The sequence below is a fragment of the Candoia aspera genome, chromosome 1 (genome assembly GCF_035149785.1).
Source record: "Candoia aspera isolate rCanAsp1 chromosome 1, rCanAsp1.hap2, whole genome shotgun sequence".
In the NCBI taxonomy this organism is placed as follows: Eukaryota; Metazoa; Chordata; class Lepidosauria; order Squamata; family Boidae; genus Candoia; species Candoia aspera.
This window is the reverse complement of record NC_086153.1, coordinates 270,887,872-270,904,779: the sequence shown is the minus strand read 5'-3', so window position 1 is coordinate 270,904,779 and position 16,908 is coordinate 270,887,872. Positions and strand designations below refer to the sequence as shown.

Below are 16,908 nucleotides of genomic sequence, written 5' to 3'. Positions count from 1 at the left end.
CACTTCCGAAAAACCTTGCCAAGAAAACCGCAGGGACTTGTCCAGGCAGTCTCTGAGAACCAGACACGACTGAATGGATTAAAAAAAAAAAGTGCAGACCCAAACCCCTCTAAGTGCATTTTAGAGCACACCTTCCTAGCAGGTAATTACTGTATATATTTGGCTGGAGTAACAACTGGCAGGTTAGAGAAGGGTGTTGTTGTAAAGCTGATTCAGGTTCCTAAATTCCAACTTCTTAAAATTCTTTAAGAGAATGTGAGAATATAACTATTGAAGCAGATTTCTGGTGTCTATGGAATGGCAGAACATGATGGTAAGCTCTAACATCTTTGACACGAACACACAAAAACAGGCCCCTTCACATTATACATAATAAAAAAAAAAAACACTTGGCCTGGTTCATTGTAGTCACTCTAGCCCAAAGGTATGGGGAATGGTGGCCTCAGCAGAAGTGGGAAGGTACTAGGACCGAAGAGATACAGGTTCAAATGTGCATTCAGCTACAAAGCTCATTGGATGAGTGCAGGTCAGTCCATCTCACAGCCTATCCTATCTCACAGGGCAAGGATAAACTTGGAGAAGGAAGTACTATGCTCCTTCTCCTAGAGGAAATGCAGGATATAAATCTTGAAAAAAACATGCAGGAAAAAAGAGAACTGCAAAAAGCAAGTTGCTCCATGTGCCCCAGAATAGTCATTCCACACAAGCCAAACAGGATCCTGCTATACTGCAATAAGATTCTGCAATGTTTACAACCTACAGTTCTGAAAATTGTGGGCATATAAGGATTCTCTTGATTTTATGTATACTAATTTACTCTCAGACTGTGGTGGGTGGGTGCGTGCATTACAACACTATCTTTTGGAACATCTAAGTTGGCTCCTGCAATTCCATCCCAAGGGCTCCAAACAGTTGTTAAAAGACCCCATAACACAAAAGCAACACAGGTCCTTTGAAACATCAATGTTTAATCATTGTTGTCATCAGAGCAGATCCAGCAGAAGCACAGAACCCTCTGCCTGGCAAAGTGGGGCTTGTAGGCAGGGGAGGAAGGCAAAGGCACACCTTTCTACAGCTCTTGGCTCCTTGTCACTCATGCTAGTCCCCTAACTTTTGCCTCTCAACAGGAGCTAACTACTTTTTTCTGATTCAGTGTTGTGCTTAATGGCTGGAACATCTCCCAGCCCCTTAACATGGATGAATCAGATACATGGCTCTCAGCTCACTGTAGGATCCAGATTACTCCCATCCCTTCGAAGTTGGGATCTGCAGATAAAGATGAAAGAGAGGGGATAGCACAACCAGAGTTGCCACAGAGGAGCAGTTTCAATTACCAGATTGGAGGACAGTGGTTCTAGTTTTCACCCTGAGCCCCCCACAACCTGGCACTCGCAAAATACGCTGGGACTATAACCCCAGAATTCTCAGTCAAACTCTCCTCTCCTTCAAAGTCCAGATGCCAAAGTGTCTCCAGTAGTTCTGGATTACTTTTACAGGCATAGAATGTCAGATACAAAGTGGATATCTGTTTACTGGGACTTGTAGGAAGTCTTTTCCTTAGTTTGCACACCCATTCCCAGCCAGGGTTTGGATTCATCACTTCCATATCTTTCTAAGCGTATCACCTATCCAATCTTTCTTGGTGGAAGTCCAGTATTTCTGTCCAATTAAACAGCAAACATTAAGTGTGGAACATCTGGCAGACTAGAGCAGTCTCCAGCACACAGCCAGAACCCACAAACGTGTGGAGGAGTCTCTTTGCCCAGGCACCAAACCAGCCCCCTCCTATGCCAAACACATGGGAAATTCAACCCTGCCTGTTCTCGGGCCATTGCCTTTGCTTGCTCACCCAGATCAGTGGTGGCAGCAACTGCTTTCACTGGTGGCACTTTTCTTCGAATAAAGCAAAAGAATCTGTTTTCTAAAAAATAGTAATCCCCATGTTTTGCCACCCATCCCACCCATTCTCAACTCCCCAAACCCCCTGCCCAAGGATAGGAGGTGCACTGAAAGAGGAGGGGCTCTGCATATGGAGGGAAACTGCTCCCATGCCTATTCCTCCTTCAGGCTTGAAGCAGCTTGTCCATGCACAATGGGAAAATGGCCCTTGTCTATACAGGAAGAGGGGGCTGGGCCTGCCCCTACTCTAGGTAGATATCCTCTGTGGGGCACGTATATTCCACACATTCCTTGTAGAACTGATGGAAAGCCTTCCTGCAAAAGAGAGAAGAGGGCATGTTGAAGAGAAGCTGGACATGCGCCATAGTGTATAGACAGCTAGGCAGATTCAAGAACAAATGTGCTTCATAGACCCATTCTTTTTAAAGTTTCTTATTATTTAGGCCTTTATTTTCAAACACTTTAGAAATAAGAATCAGATCTCCAAAAAGTAGCCTTCTGTAGCCAGGCAAAGAATGATACTCACAAATACAGCACATCCCAGAACTGTAAAGCTCTGGCAGAATAACCTGCTTATTGCACAGATTGTGTGCCAAATACACAGGGAATGTTCAGTAAGTTATGCCAGAAGTTGTGCCAAATAACAGAGAAGCAAGTACCATAAATCTGAAGTAACTCTTATCTTCAACAAGCAGTGTTTCAGAAATGGGCTTTTCACAGAAGTAGCTGCTATGACCTCATGAACATATATTAATGTTCATGCAAACAGAACATTTAGGCACAGATATGTATAAATTGGCCCTAGGAAAAACACACCAGCCCTAGTAAATTCTTCTCACTCCATACTGTGGTGGGGCTGAAGCATACTTTGGAAAATGCTGCATATGGAAAAACAGGAGCAGCTCAACTGAGCCATTAAAACATCTTAGTGGTGAAGAATTCAAGCACTAGATTATTTTTTTAAATACTATTCTGATTTAATACTTTAAGATTTTTCAGGAAACAGATTACATTTCTATGAACTTGTTAACTTCAGTGAAGATGGTTCCCAGTCAAACCATGCATCTCCCTGACACCATACCATACTAATGGGATTCTAAGCAAACTGAAGACAAAATTAGAATTCTGAGTAGAATAAACTATGCTTGACCCCCTACTAACTTGGCACTGAAAAGTGGCTAATCCCGGACCACAGCAAATATGCTGGGACCACTGCTGCGACCAGAGCTGCATGCTATATCCATTATGTGTTGCCAGTGGTCCTCTCCCTTAAATCCAGTTACAGTGGAATCCCTAGAAAAATGAGAATCCAGGACATAGCAGCCAACAACTCACCCTACAGACTCTGCAAGTGGCTTGGTGGATTCCTCCGAGACAAAGACGTGGCACGCAAATCTGTGATCAGCTGGGTGCTTGGTGATGAACCCAAAATACCTGATGGAGAATACAAAATCTGTTAACTGCCTTGAGAGCACCATTTGTGGGAAAAGCAAGATACAAATTACATTTCCCCTATAAATAGATTTAACAATAAATACATTAATAAACCCGCTCCAACTCCTTGATAGTTTTGGATGCTTTTTTCTATACATTTCCTAATTCAGTTATGTATTTGGAAAATCAGAACTATGTACGGTATTCCAAATGTGTCTACACTATGGATTTACTGTATCTTAGAGCACTAGGTTGGATCCAGTTTATATCCACTTACCAAAGTAGGGCTTAAAGCGGCTAACCATTTTTAACACAATTAAAACAATTAAAATCCAACCTAGAACAGCAAAGAAGGAAAAGAAACCAGCAGATCCCTTGAAATTATGCAACAAAGCTGAACAAAGCTGCTTTTAGATGGTAGAGGATCTAAAAAGGAAGAAGCCCCCAAAAACTCCTAGAGAGAAAAAGTACCACTATAGAGAGTAGAAAAGGCTCTTGGACCTTGGTCTCATTGAAATCAATATGAAAAGATGGATAGTACTTCTATCTGTATCTCTTCTGAATTACTCTGTGTGTGTGTGTGCGTGTGTATAAATAAATTTTAAAAAATAAAATATAGACTACATTCTGGGACTGACTTACTTGTTATTCTTTGGGTGGTATCCACAAAATGAAATATTCTTCAACTGAAAAAAGTGGCTACATTTATTTCCCTGCAGAAGGTAAAAAAAGTTATCAGATGTGTAATACTTGGGATAATGACAAGTCATTTCTTAAACAAAAGAGCAAAGTTAAATGCTTTTAATTCCTTATTGTCATGTTCACTGTTTCAATGTAGTTTATACATCGTAACGTTTCACATGCCATGGCGCTGACGTGCGTTTCTGTTTGGGAGGGAGCTGCTGTGAAACCTTGTGCCAAGCTCTGTATCTGTGTTCCTTACAATGGAATGTGTTTGGGTTATGTGCTCTGCTCAAGGACTTTCCCCGCGGACCATCAGAAGCCGTCAGGAGCACCTGGGATTGTGAACTTGAGAAGATTCTACGGGGGGAGGGATTTCATTTGCACCGAGGGTTTTTAGTTTGAATTTGGTGCGCTTTCATCATTCTCACCTTTCTTTGTGATCCTGCTTACTGTTCTTTAATAAATCAGTTATCCTTGAATCTTGCCTGTGAGTCTGACAGTGTTTTAGAATAGGCAACCATTACACTTATGCTTAGGAAATCTAAGTTACAAATTAAGCATCATGCTTAGGAACACGAACGGTCACTGTATTAACTATTTGAAATACTTTGCCCTGCATAAAAGCTTACTGTGAAAGAGAAAGCAGCATTCCAAAGTTTCCCACTCTCACTAAAAGCTTCTACAGTATATGACATGCAAATTTGAAAAGGAGATTTGAGGTTTAGGTGACAGGAAGGCACAGCAGTAACAGAATAATGTGATAATTCCAGGTACCATTTATATATGGTCCTAGCCTTGCATTCTGTATTAATTGATCTGGAAGAATTTGTAGGCCTTGGATGACTCATACTCATTAATGTGGACAAGTTTATCTACAAAGGTGCTAGACCAGAAATCAAGATACCGTGATTTCTAGTTCTCCCTAGGCATGGAAGCTGGTTGGGTGACTTTGGATTAGCCAGTTTCCCTCAGCCCAACCTACTTCACATGGTAATTGTTATAGGGAAAATAGCAGAAGGGAACATAATGTACACTGCCCTGAGTTGTACAAAATGAAGGCAGGATATTAATCTAACTAGCTAACTAACTTTCAACCATCCTTCATGGACTCTCACTGCAATTAGAGTCGGAAAAAATAATCTGCATTATCTTCAGCCTATGGATCAGTTTGCTGGCTGGACAAATGAATGGGCTATCACTTTTCCTTGTGATAACAAAGCCCTTGGCTTATTTACCCAATCAATACAATTCTACCTTATGAAAACTGAGAGAGTAGGCAGCATACAAGTCCATGTACCTAATGAATAAATAAATACAGCAGGCTTCACAGTTATGTTGTTGTTTAGTCTTCATAATATTAAACTGAACTGAATTTAGTATGCTTGTGTGCAAAGCAATGTACAATAACTGGAATTCATATCTGGGTATTCTAAGAAAAGAAATACTTTAAAAAGTTGGACAAAACATTGAAAACAGCTGTGTTTCCTCCCTCCCTCTTCCTGGTTCCATTGACCATGAATGACCCTGGCAAGCAGTTCCATTTCTGCATGGCTTTACTACTTCTTCCTGAAAGCTCCATGTAAACTACTTATGCAGAAAAGCTAATCAAAAGAGCTTTACTATAAAGATCTGCAGAATGCTGCTTAAAATAGTAACAGAAAGATTTAGCAAAGCTGCAAAGATTATTGGAGCTTAGCAAACAGACCGTCGACTCCATCATTATACCTGTAGGCAGGGAGCATACCATTCATGTCTGGACTCCAGGTAATGAACACTATTCTATATCCACTACACTAACCAGCCAATTCCTTCAGGAAATGAGATAATCAGGCCCTGAAGAATGGAACCTCCAGGGATATTTGGACAGTGCAGGAAGCAGAGCTTCACATGCAGTCAAACTCACTTTGCTGGTATCCTTAGCGTCATCATTCTTCACAGCAATCTTAACTCCTCTCATGCTGATCTCCAGGACACAGCTGGAGGGTGGGTTAAAGTGCACAGTGAGGCGACGTGTAGTGGCAATCTGTATCCAAACAGAAAAAAGATCAACTGCCACAAACCATCAGTATTTCCTAATGTTTCTGCTCTTGCTTTAGAAATCAATTTGTCTCCAATGTTCACAGGACTAGACTCTCCCCACATCTGCCATGACCTTCTCTTGTTTGGACTGAGCAGCATTCCCTCTGAACAGTCTAAACATGCACTTCAATCCAACAGTGTTTCTGAACTTCAGATGGCACAGTCTTTGCCCAACTTCATCTTCTGCACCACCAGTTCCCTTTTTTTTTTTTTTAAAGATGGTCTGGCAATAGTGACTCTTCCTTTACTACCCTACATTTAAATCATTGCGGGGACATGTCCGTAATTTACAATCATTATCAGACGTCCTGTATTATGTCCTACCACCTTGAAAGGCTAAGTCAGTGGCTACTTGAGATAGGGCAGTTATGATAGGAGAAGCAACGTATTGTGTTCTATCCCAGCGGAGGCATGATTCTATTTTAGGTGGAAAAAAGATTACCTTATTTGTCATAAATGGGAAAAGGGCTCTTCTGTCCCATCAGGCTTTTAACTCTATGTAATGTTTGGTTGCTCTTCAATTTGAAAAGTAATGCTACTCTCACACTATACAATTTAGGAGTTTTTTTCCCCCTGGGTTGGTGTTTGTTTTGTTTTTGTTCTGTATTTTTTTGGTTTTGTAAATTTTAAAAAAATTATATATTAACTTAGGTACCTGAAACACAGAGGACCAGATTTTGGGATCTATTCAATACGTACATACATACATACAAACCTATTCAGAATTTTGGTTCATTATCTGAGGCTTTTGGGGCTGGAAATACACTCTTTGATGTAGCAACATCTCAGTGGTAGAACTAATTCTATAGGAAGGCTGGAGCAGGGGGGGGGGACTCTTTTTGATCCTTTAGAAAACTATTTAAAATGACACTATTCCACCAGGTTTTCTATGGTAAATTCTGCTCTTTGATGTTAGAGGCCTTTCCAGTTATATTCAGTTTATCTTACTTGCTTTTAAAATACTTTACTGCACGCTAGCACTCTCTCTTAAATATAAAAATGCAAGATTAAATATACAAAATACTGTTGCTTATCACAGGCAGTTTTACTGTAGTAGAGTAGAAAATGTCCAATTTAAACGAGGATATTTTATCTTAAAAAAATAATCCAGGCCACTTCTTCAAAGCTATTGTGATTTTTAGGAATATATTTTATCAGACGCTGCAGTAGAACTTAGAGCCAGATTGTTTTCTGGTAACAATAGGGCAATCATGCAATACTAACCTTTCATGAGCTTCATTCCTTGCCAGTTTGGTTCTAGGCCATATTCAAGATGGCCAAACTTGCTTTTAAAACTCTTACAGTCTAAATCTGGAATTTAATGGGAAAATCTGTTACTATAAGCACCTTCCTTTTATCTTCTGGTAGTTCCATTGCCTGTTGAGTTGATAGTTCCTGCAAAAGGATTTTCCTGGTTGAGAAACCAAAGTAGCACCAATTCTCTGTAGACCAGTGTTTCTCAACCTTAGTAATTTTAAGATAGGTGGACTTAACTCCACCTATCTTAAAATTGCCAAGGTTGAGAAACACTGCTGTAGGCACATGTCCTGCTCAGAACTTTGCCCCTTTTAAATGGAATTTGAAGTCTCCCTTGTTTAGACAAAGTGTGTAGGGTTAACAAGCCCATTTGGTTTCACTGGTTGCTACATTCTCTTTTTCCTGCCACTTCTTTTAATTATATATTGGAGGGGAGGGTGCCGTTCACCATTCTGAGTATTGTTGCATTGAAGAGCACTTTTTTCTAAATAAATAATGTCTTAGCCTTTACCCAAATAAAGGGTCAGGACGTTGAGGAGGAGATGGGTGAAGTGGGGAGGGAAAATTGAGAAAGTGTACCTTCTGCATAGCTGCACACAATACATCATTGCCTTTGTGATAAGGAACCTGGACCGAGCCAAGGAATTTCACTCGGAATTGATCCACCCAATCATTGGTTTTGCATGAATCTGAAAAATCAAAGTCAGTAAAAAGAATCATACTAAAATAGATACAATCCCACCTGTTCATCTGCTCTTGGTCATCACAATGCCAGCTGCAATCTACCTGGGCTATATTGTAAACACAGAAAAACTTTGCTTTCTCTTCATCTTTAGAGACAATACAGTTTCTTCTTCTACGCTTCAGTCCTGGATGCAACTCAGATTCAAAGCCAACTTGGTGAGAAGGCATTTCATAGGACATGCTGGCAATGGGAAAGGAATGATTTTCTGGCCTTGGTCATTAAAAAGAGTTTGTCTTTCTGTGTAGGGAAGAGCTACTTCACAAAACTAGGGACAGCTATAAACTGAGTGACTGGCAGCAAATTTTGGATCAGAGGTATTAGTTTTATTTTATTTATTTATATCCCGCCTTTATTATTTTTTACAAATAAGTAACAGTGAGCTGCATTAGGGATGACTTACAGAAAGAAGGATGTGGAAAGGTTCAGTATCTTCAGTAAATAAATAGGCACCCCTTACTCCAGCCCATGGCAGGTGTGTGGGAATGGGACAAAATTTATGTATATTTGAATGCCTTCACAAAAGTGGAAATTACAACCATGCCCTTTTTCTTCCATTCTAATTTGAACACTAGTCTAATAATATTTTCTTAGGAAAATTTCTTGTATAGTGCATTGGGAATGAGCTGTATGAACAGACCTGAATATCACAGAATGGTAATGGGTAGAACAGTCCAGACAGGACAGAGTAGCAGCCATAAACATGATCAGTACCTGTCATGTGATCTGGCTCCTTGGTGACCTCAATAGCATAGTAAGCAGGGAAGATGCCCCGATCACCAGTCCTCATGTTATAAGCTTCATACCAATAATCTTCTGCTTGAACTTCCACCAATAAAGGGTCATCCACTTCCAGCTCCAATTCATCTTCATGACGAGGCACAAATCTAAGGAGAAAACCATTCACATTTTGTGAACCAAAGCTCTAAAGACAAAGTAACCTTATATTTAAAAGGATCTACAGGAATCCTGGATCCACCATAGAAGTCTGAGCTTTCATTGGTCAAGACGTATATTCTAGACTAGAGCAACGGACGCATAAATAGTACAGACTGTAAGTCTTCAAATTTGCTCACATGAGAAGTATTTGCATTCAGGATTTCAAGACTATTTTCATGAACAGGATGTTTAACAATTGGATTTTCTCTTTTTCAGAAGGGCTGCTTATTTGCACAAATTATTTCTGTGATGTTATATTGTTACTAGTGTTAGACTGCACGTGTGATATTAGCCAGCCATCTCTTAAACATAATTTTCCCTCAAGAGTTAGATTATATGACTTCACTTCGTTTTTACGCAGTAGTTCATCACAGAGTGAGGAAAAGATAGCAAAGCAGAGCAAAACAAGAAACACAGGCTGCCCAGAACAAGGAATGAATTTCAGGCCTACAATAGGGAGTCCAAATAAGGGAATCTTATATGTTCTAACAACCAACACATTCTAAGAGACGGATGGAACAATCTTTTTGTTTGTTTGTTTACACCTACTTAGAACTATTGCTGGGGAGGTCTGTAACTATACATAATTAAAGAGTTCCTCATACTCAGCCAGCAAGGAATATTTCTTGATAATTCAAACAGATGTAATAGAAATTATGATCACTGTATATTTATTTAGCAGAACATACTTCCAAGTCTTACCAGTACAGATGGTGTCACATGCGCTCTTTGGTAATTGTTAGTATCTACAATTTCTCATTAACATATCTTCATATTCAACTTATAGTGTGGTGCTTAAATGGAAGTCAGATGGAATTTTAAATGTTTAGTATTTAAATCTTTAATTAAAGAACTTTAAGGATCAAGACCCTAAATTGATTGTGTTTTAAAAGGTATCCCAACCTAAGATTTGCAGATTCCAGTCCAGATCACAGAGTATTTTACTCAGATTGACCATGGACTATGATGGTTGCATATCATGGAAGTCAAAGTTCAACATAATTGTAGAGATCAGGATGGATCTGCTGTAGCAAATTCTTTACATCAAACAGGGGTTTTTTTTTGGCAACATCCCATGCATGATAAATCCAAATTTTCAGTATATTTCAGTATCACATTGACATCTTTAAATCTTATTTCTCTTTCCAATGCCATATTTATACAATTCCATAAAATAAAATTTAATATTAAATCAAAATGGGAAAGTGTAGAACAGGCTCATATTTCCAACATAGTGAAGTTGACACCTAAACCTTGCTAAACATCCTCTTGGGTGTCCAATAAACACACACACAAAATAATATTTTGTTGATTAATCTCATCTTAAGATCATAAAATCCATATTTAACATTCTTTAAAACTTTACTGCATTGATTTGTTAATTCAGGGTATTCCAACTTACTACTCTAAATTGCTTGCAGATTACCAATATCTATCTTGTTCTTCAATTGTCTATAAAATGAATTGTAGATTTAGAATTATCCAAAACTTTATCCAATTATGACAATAATTTGTCGGGTTTTGATACTGCTAAAGCATCCAGTCCAAACTGTTTATTCAAAATATGCTTTCATTAACAGATTATTTTAGACAATCCAGTTTTTTCCTGCAACACAGTACTGTGTAATTGTTTAGAAGGATTGATTAACAATAAGCTGATTAAAAATATTAATACTTCTTGCCCATGAAATCCCCCCCAAAAAACCTGCAATTTCCATGCTAGGATTATCCACTGCCAGTTTCTCATGGAAACAGGGATCAGATTTAAGCTTCCTTCTGAGTATTATCATCCAAATATGTCTCATAGCCTTTAATGCTGGAAAAACAATTCGATTTGGCTAAAATCATAGCCAAGCTCCTTCTAGGATGTCAGTAGTGTCAAGGAATAGCTCCCTAGTTTTGCCTACTACATCCTTTGGAAAGATTCACTTAAATTCCAGGAAGAAATAGAGGTCAAATAGATCCCAGTGGTAGAACTGAAAGTAGGAAAAGTTTGAAATGATGGTATGTGTTCAGTCTCCATTTATGCAGTGACTCTTTATTAAAGTACAGAAAAGATCAACCAATATTATTCTGTGTGGTCCATGCTTAATCTGCTGTTCAAAAGTTGAATAATTTTCTATATATCTATTACACTATGTATATCTTTGTGTGTGTGCTTTCTTTTTGGTCATCATCACAGTGTACTTTAAAATTATTTTTCTATGTTTCTCTTTTTTCTTTTCTATATATTAAAGCAATAGTTGTTGTGGGGAAAATAGGAGGAGGAAGGACTAATAGGTATGTTCGCTGCCTTGAGTTATTTATAAAAAAATAATGGAGGGAGGGAGGAGGCTGGCTTAAGGATACAAAAAGCTACCTTCTAATTTAGATGGTGAGTAAAATACCCAGTAAAATACCTGATAAAAAGGGCATCACTGGTTGGATGTGCAGGAAGATTCTAACATCTGGGATTATAGCATTTTTTTTTTTGCCCCAAATTTACCTGAAAACTGCTCGGTGAGTCTGCTCCTGCTCCTCCCCATTGATCATGCAAGAGAACAGCCCAAAGGATTCAGCACCTGAAAAGAGGGAAAATGCTGCAGCCACCTAATCATTCTTCTCTTCAAACAATAAACTTAACTATTATTCAGAACCTGTCTTGTTAATCAGAAATCCCTGGGAATTATTTTAAGTGCACAAAATATTCAAAGTAGAGAAGGCTAACTTCCTACAGGAATCCACTAGAGAGAGAAGGAAAAAAGCAAACTAAAATATTTAATATATTTTAACCACTGGAGAACATCTACATGAGGAAAATAAACTAACTGAGCAGATAGCTTCTAATGGAAGAAATCAACACATTGGATTTTTAAAAAAATTGTTGATGGTATCAGGAGTATGGGTACATTTCTTTCCCTGAAATTCAGGGGCACCCACAAGGGTGGGTGGGTGTGTTAAAAAATGGCAGTCATGACCATATGATTGAAGCCCTGCCCCTCTGTACGTGTGTGTGTGACAGCAACACATATATAAAAGGGGCAGGGCTTTGATCATAGAGTTGTGACCACCATCTTGACTGTTTTGATCCCCACAGATACCCTGCTATCATCTGTGGTAAACCTACTGCATTTGATTTGTAATATTCCAAATTTCTGTAACACCTGTTTAATCAGAAGGGGTGGTGATATAAAAAATAGATGCATCTAAAAAACAATAGTGCTTATACAGTAATCACTTCCACTTCTTCTCAGCCCTCTAACTTGTCATCAGATTTATTCATTCTTTGGATATTGAAGACTTAAAGAAACTGTCATTGTAGAGAAGGAATAAAACTTTTTAAAGCTCTCACCACAAGATCTGCGCATAAGTCTCTCCCCATCTGCTTAATTCTATCTGTGGCTTTTTCAGCAAGAAGAATTAAAATGTTGAGAACATCCATTTTAAAACAAAGTTTTCCAGATGTTTTATGGGTTGTTGCAATGCAAGAAAAATTGCCAGCAAAAAATAAGATTCATTCCAGTCCTGAGAAGAATGGTTAACATTCTTTTCTGAGCTGGGCAACCAGTACTGATGGCCAAAGAACTTGAGACACCCTTGCTGTTTTCTTGCACTGTACATTCAAATTGCCATAAGGTTTTGTGAAGCCACTTCGGAACTTAAGAATGCTGCTTCTTGTGGAACTTCCTTTTGTACACCTAGCAACCCTGTCATAACTCTCAGTATAACAGGATTCATAACCTTGGCAAGTGAAAGCTTCTTCTGCCTCACAAGAGGCTCTCAGCCCCTCCCTCCGTCCCTCCCTCCCTCCCTCTTCTTTCCAGTGCCCAATGGAAACAGCCTTTGCCCAGCACTCACTGGAGGAACGTGACCGGCCACTCATGAAGACATTGAGGAACTTCTTGGAGAAGTGAATGTCTGCCTCAGGGGTGGAATCCTCAGAGAGACAAACAGAATCACGTTTCAGGGCATCTTCTTCATACTCCTCCCCAATGGCTGATTCATATGGTGAGGAGACACAGTTGTCGTAGACGGTGGCTGAATCACTCTCGTCACTGTAACCTGAGTAACACTGTTTCAGACTAACAAGTTCGAGCTGCACGTCCTCATCCACCACAAGTGTGTATTTGACTGAGTCGTAGGAAAGGGCACTGGTATCAGAGCTCACTGATGCCCTCTGGAGACTATGGCAAGGCCGATAGCCACCATTACTGCTGCTATACACAGTCCGTGGTGTGTTCATTTTGTCAGGTGAGGATAAGTAATCCAGCACCTCATCCTCCTCACTGATTGAAGAATTGGGTTTTCCTGTCAGTTGTGGGTAGCCAGAAGTGTCTATGTCAGAGCTAATGGACATCCGGTTGTCACTGGACTGTGACAAGAATGGCTTCTCAGACTCCAGAGGGTCCAAATTCTTTTGTACTGGTGTTAGGTAAATCTCCTCAGTAGCTTCCAATCTTACATCTGTCTGATAGCGAATACGATCCCGATAAGCTTCAGGACCTCTTGTCACTACCACCACAGTAGGGTTCTGGGATGGGAGGCGGTTGACAGCCTGCTGCTTGTCAGGTGCCCGAGAGGAGACCATGCAGGCTGATGCAATCTGTGTAGAAGCTGTACGCCGGCATGGGCTCTCTGTAGATGTACCCCGATCTTTGGTGGAGGCTGTGCTATTTTGGTGAGTGATCTCATCACTCAGGCAAATGTGGTCATGGGGCGGTGTCTGCTCACCTACAGGCAGGTAAAAAGCAAGAAGGGAGGAACACATAAAATAACGAACAAGATACAGATAACAGGGTTTTGGTACACCTCTCATAGTTAATTCAAAGCAGTGGTGAAACTACTGGATCTGTATCCACATATTTCACAGAATACATCCAGTGGGTTAAGAGAAAAATCGTACTTATGTGGCCTGTTGAGTATTAAAATACCCACCTACCAAAGTCAAGTCAACTTTGACTTTAACCTACCTGAATAATCACACTCAGTAACAAATGCATTGAGTACCCCCAGTCCCCACGTGTTTCCACTCACAGTCCAAAATGGTTATAAAACCTTTGTCTTAGGCCAATGCCTTACGTCTGGAGCCAATAGCAAAGGAAATTGTTTCTGGGAACTCAAAGGTGCTTATGCCAACTTACACACTGCATGTGTGTGCAGCTCTCTTTCTCACCCTAACTCACAAGATGACACCCATGAAGTTTCCACCATTTTTATCCTTCCACTAAAGGAGGTCAGAAGGATATGACTCGTGACTTCCCCTTATGAGGTAAACTATGAAATGCCTTAGATTGAGAGATTGATGTGCTCCAGACCTAAAACAACAGCTTCAACTTTGACAAGGCATCTAAATTCAAGTACAATATGTCATACTCATTCCAACACTTCACATTCCCCAAAGTGCTGTTCTGTTAACTCATGTTAAAAAAAGAAGGAAAAAGAAAAATGCTGGCCTAAAGGAATCAAGGCACAAAAAGCCAGCTCCCAAATGGCTTGAGTCCAACTAGCCAATTAATAAAACTACAGCACCCTGTGCAAGATGCCAGCCAAAGTGAAAAGACATTAGAAGATTATAAGGAGGAGGCCCAAGCACTGGGGACTGTTCCAGCAGGCAGAAGGGAGGAAGAAAATCTGCCTCTGCTGTGGGATGAACTCACCCGTTTTCAGAGGGGATGATGACCGAGACACTCGTTCCTGCCAACTGTGCTTTTTCCCCAGTGAGTTGTTATTCAGAGTATCCTGAAGAAAAGAACAAAGAGGGCTTGTATCTGCAAGGGAAAGTGGCTCATGGCACAAAGGGGCCCATCGCTTCCCTCCCACACTGGCCTCTCTCTCCCACACACCATCAGCCAGCTATTGTGATGTGCATGTGGGAAAGAGGGCTATTCAGAAGGACCCAACCACTTTGTCCATCGGTTGCTCTGCATCTGCAGCCCCAGAAGCTGACAGCCTCCTTGTGAGGGGAGGCTGAATAGAAACAGGAGAAGGGAAAAGCCCAGGTGATGCATCAGGCTGCAGGAGGAAAAGAAACCAATGAAGTTAAGCCTCAGCTTTCTGGGGCCTCCTCAGCCAGTGCTTTCCGATGATGGGAAACTGAATTACCCAGATGTTTAACTCCTACCCTGTTGTCTCTCATTTAACTCAGGTTGTGGCCAGATGGAGGACTCCAAATGCTATCAGTCAAAAGACAGAGTGCAGCTGGTATGTTGGAGGGTTTTTAAAAAACCGAGAGGAGAAAAAAAAAGAGGAAAGCACCAGACCGTTACAACTGAGCACCACCACCACCACCCCAGCAATGAGGCGCTACTCAGTTTCCATGTTCCCTCATGGAGTCAGAGTTGGAAGGGATCACAACCTCTAGTCCAACCCCTGCAACATGCAAGTAGACCAATTAAACCATCCACGAGAAACCTCCAGAGATGGAGAACTCACAACTTCCACTGTTGTACAGATCTTACCATCAGCCCACAGGGTCTTCAGCATTCTAGCATGCCACAGCATCACATCCAGTATTTCTATCCTCCACGTCCCCCCACCCGCCTCCAGCAATAACCAGTTAATTAGAGCAGGGAAACATTGAATACAGTGATATCTCACTTGCTAATCTTTGCTATGAAGAGTGGGAAGTGCATAGATACCCTCTTATGAGAATCAAGAATCATATGAACTGGAAATTGTGGTAATCAAAACACTTCACAAAGCAGCAAACACACACAGAGTTGTGAAGTATGTATGCTTTTTAAAGGCAGATAGCACCTGCATTCCCCCCCCCCCAAAAAAAGATAGTCCTGTCCTCACACTTCGGTGCATAATAGTAATGATGCTGAAGCTCATTGTTCTTCCCTTCCATCTCATCCTCTTCTGATGCACCTCACTTTCCCAACTGTCTTATGTTATGTGCATCTCAGTGAATTACTTATGGAGGCTGTTTTAACCTGTCCACTGCTGCCTCATCCCTGGTACTAACAGACTCTCTATCTCTATCACTGCCATGGAGATTTTGTCTTTCTTAAAGTCCTGCCTCATACTTTAATATTTCAAAGCCAGGAAGTTGGGTTGGGCCTCAAGAGACAAGGGGTTCCAAATCTCAGAAGGCAGGGTGTTCGAGCAAGCAAGAATGGCCACCAAGAAGTGGTTACATCACCAGTCCATCCCCCTATCACTTCAGGTAGGGTGGGAACCCTCAATATGCTTTCCTTCAAAGATCTAATGGGCAAAATTGGGTGGGAAAGGTGATCCTGTAAGTACCTGGGAGGTAAGCCATACAAAGCTTTAAAAATGATAACCAGCACTTTGAACTGGTCTCAAAAGCAAACTTTAACCAATGCATTCAGTAATAATGCTGAGTTTGCTAGACCCAGCTAGGAGATGGATCACAACATTTTGGACCAGCTGAGGCTGCTAAGTGATCTTCAAAGGCAGCCTCATGTAAAGCACATTGAGTAGTCTATATGGGAGGTAACTAGGGCATGAATCACTGTATGCCAGGGCATACCAGTGCAAAAAGGCCCACAACTGATACACCAGCCAAAACTGCACAAAGAACCCCTTGGCCATAGCTTCTACCTGCTGCTCTAGCAGAGCTGCAAGTCCAGGAAGACCCCAAATTGCAGACCATCTCTTTTAGGAGAAGGGTAATCTGTCCAGAGTCAAAGTTGGAACCAGTCTAAGGCTGATAATTGACAAACAGCAACTCCATCTTGCAGGGATTTAATATCACGTTGTTCTTACTCATCCAGGCCTTTATAGTCTTTAGGCACTGAGCTAGAAATTTGACTGTATCCCAACTCTGGTCTGAGGTAGCAATGTATAACTGAGTATCACCAGCATACTGATTATATTTCACTCTAAACCAACAGATTACCTCCCTCACAGGCTCCATGTTGATATTCAAT

General features: G+C 40.6%; 2 protein-coding genes across 3 annotated transcripts in view; both read right to left on the bottom strand.

Moving 5' to 3' along the window:
- Positions 1 to 951: 951 nt before the first annotated feature.
- The window catches only part of CRY2 (cryptochrome circadian regulator 2), a 115,289-nt gene continuing 99,332 nt past the window's right edge, over positions 952 to 16,908 (bottom strand). The window contains exon 9 of the mRNA XM_063289659.1: positions 952 to 2,161. Coding sequence (XP_063145729.1) covers positions 2,053 to 2,161 — 109 coding nt within the window. The 3' untranslated portion in view covers positions 952 to 2,052. The remainder of the gene's footprint in view (positions 2,162 to 16,908) is intronic.
- Positions 952 to 16,908, bottom strand: part of MAPK8IP1 (mitogen-activated protein kinase 8 interacting protein 1) — a 57,485-nt gene continuing 41,528 nt past the window's right edge. For both annotated transcript variants that reach the window (XM_063289655.1, XM_063289657.1), the window contains exons 4-12: positions 14,671 to 14,752; positions 12,872 to 13,744; positions 11,520 to 11,595; positions 8,810 to 8,982; positions 7,933 to 8,042; positions 5,921 to 6,040; positions 3,976 to 4,046; positions 3,235 to 3,333; positions 952 to 2,214 (exon numbers count right to left, since the gene is read on the bottom strand). In XM_063289655.1, the coding sequence (XP_063145725.1) occupies positions 2,142 to 2,214; positions 3,235 to 3,333; positions 3,976 to 4,046; positions 5,921 to 6,040; positions 7,933 to 8,042; positions 8,810 to 8,982; positions 11,520 to 11,595; positions 12,872 to 13,744; positions 14,671 to 14,752 (1,677 nt within the window). In that variant the 3' untranslated portion in view covers positions 952 to 2,141. The remainder of the gene's footprint in view (positions 2,215 to 3,234; positions 3,334 to 3,975; positions 4,047 to 5,920; positions 6,041 to 7,932; positions 8,043 to 8,809; positions 8,983 to 11,519; positions 11,596 to 12,871; positions 13,745 to 14,670; positions 14,753 to 16,908) is intronic.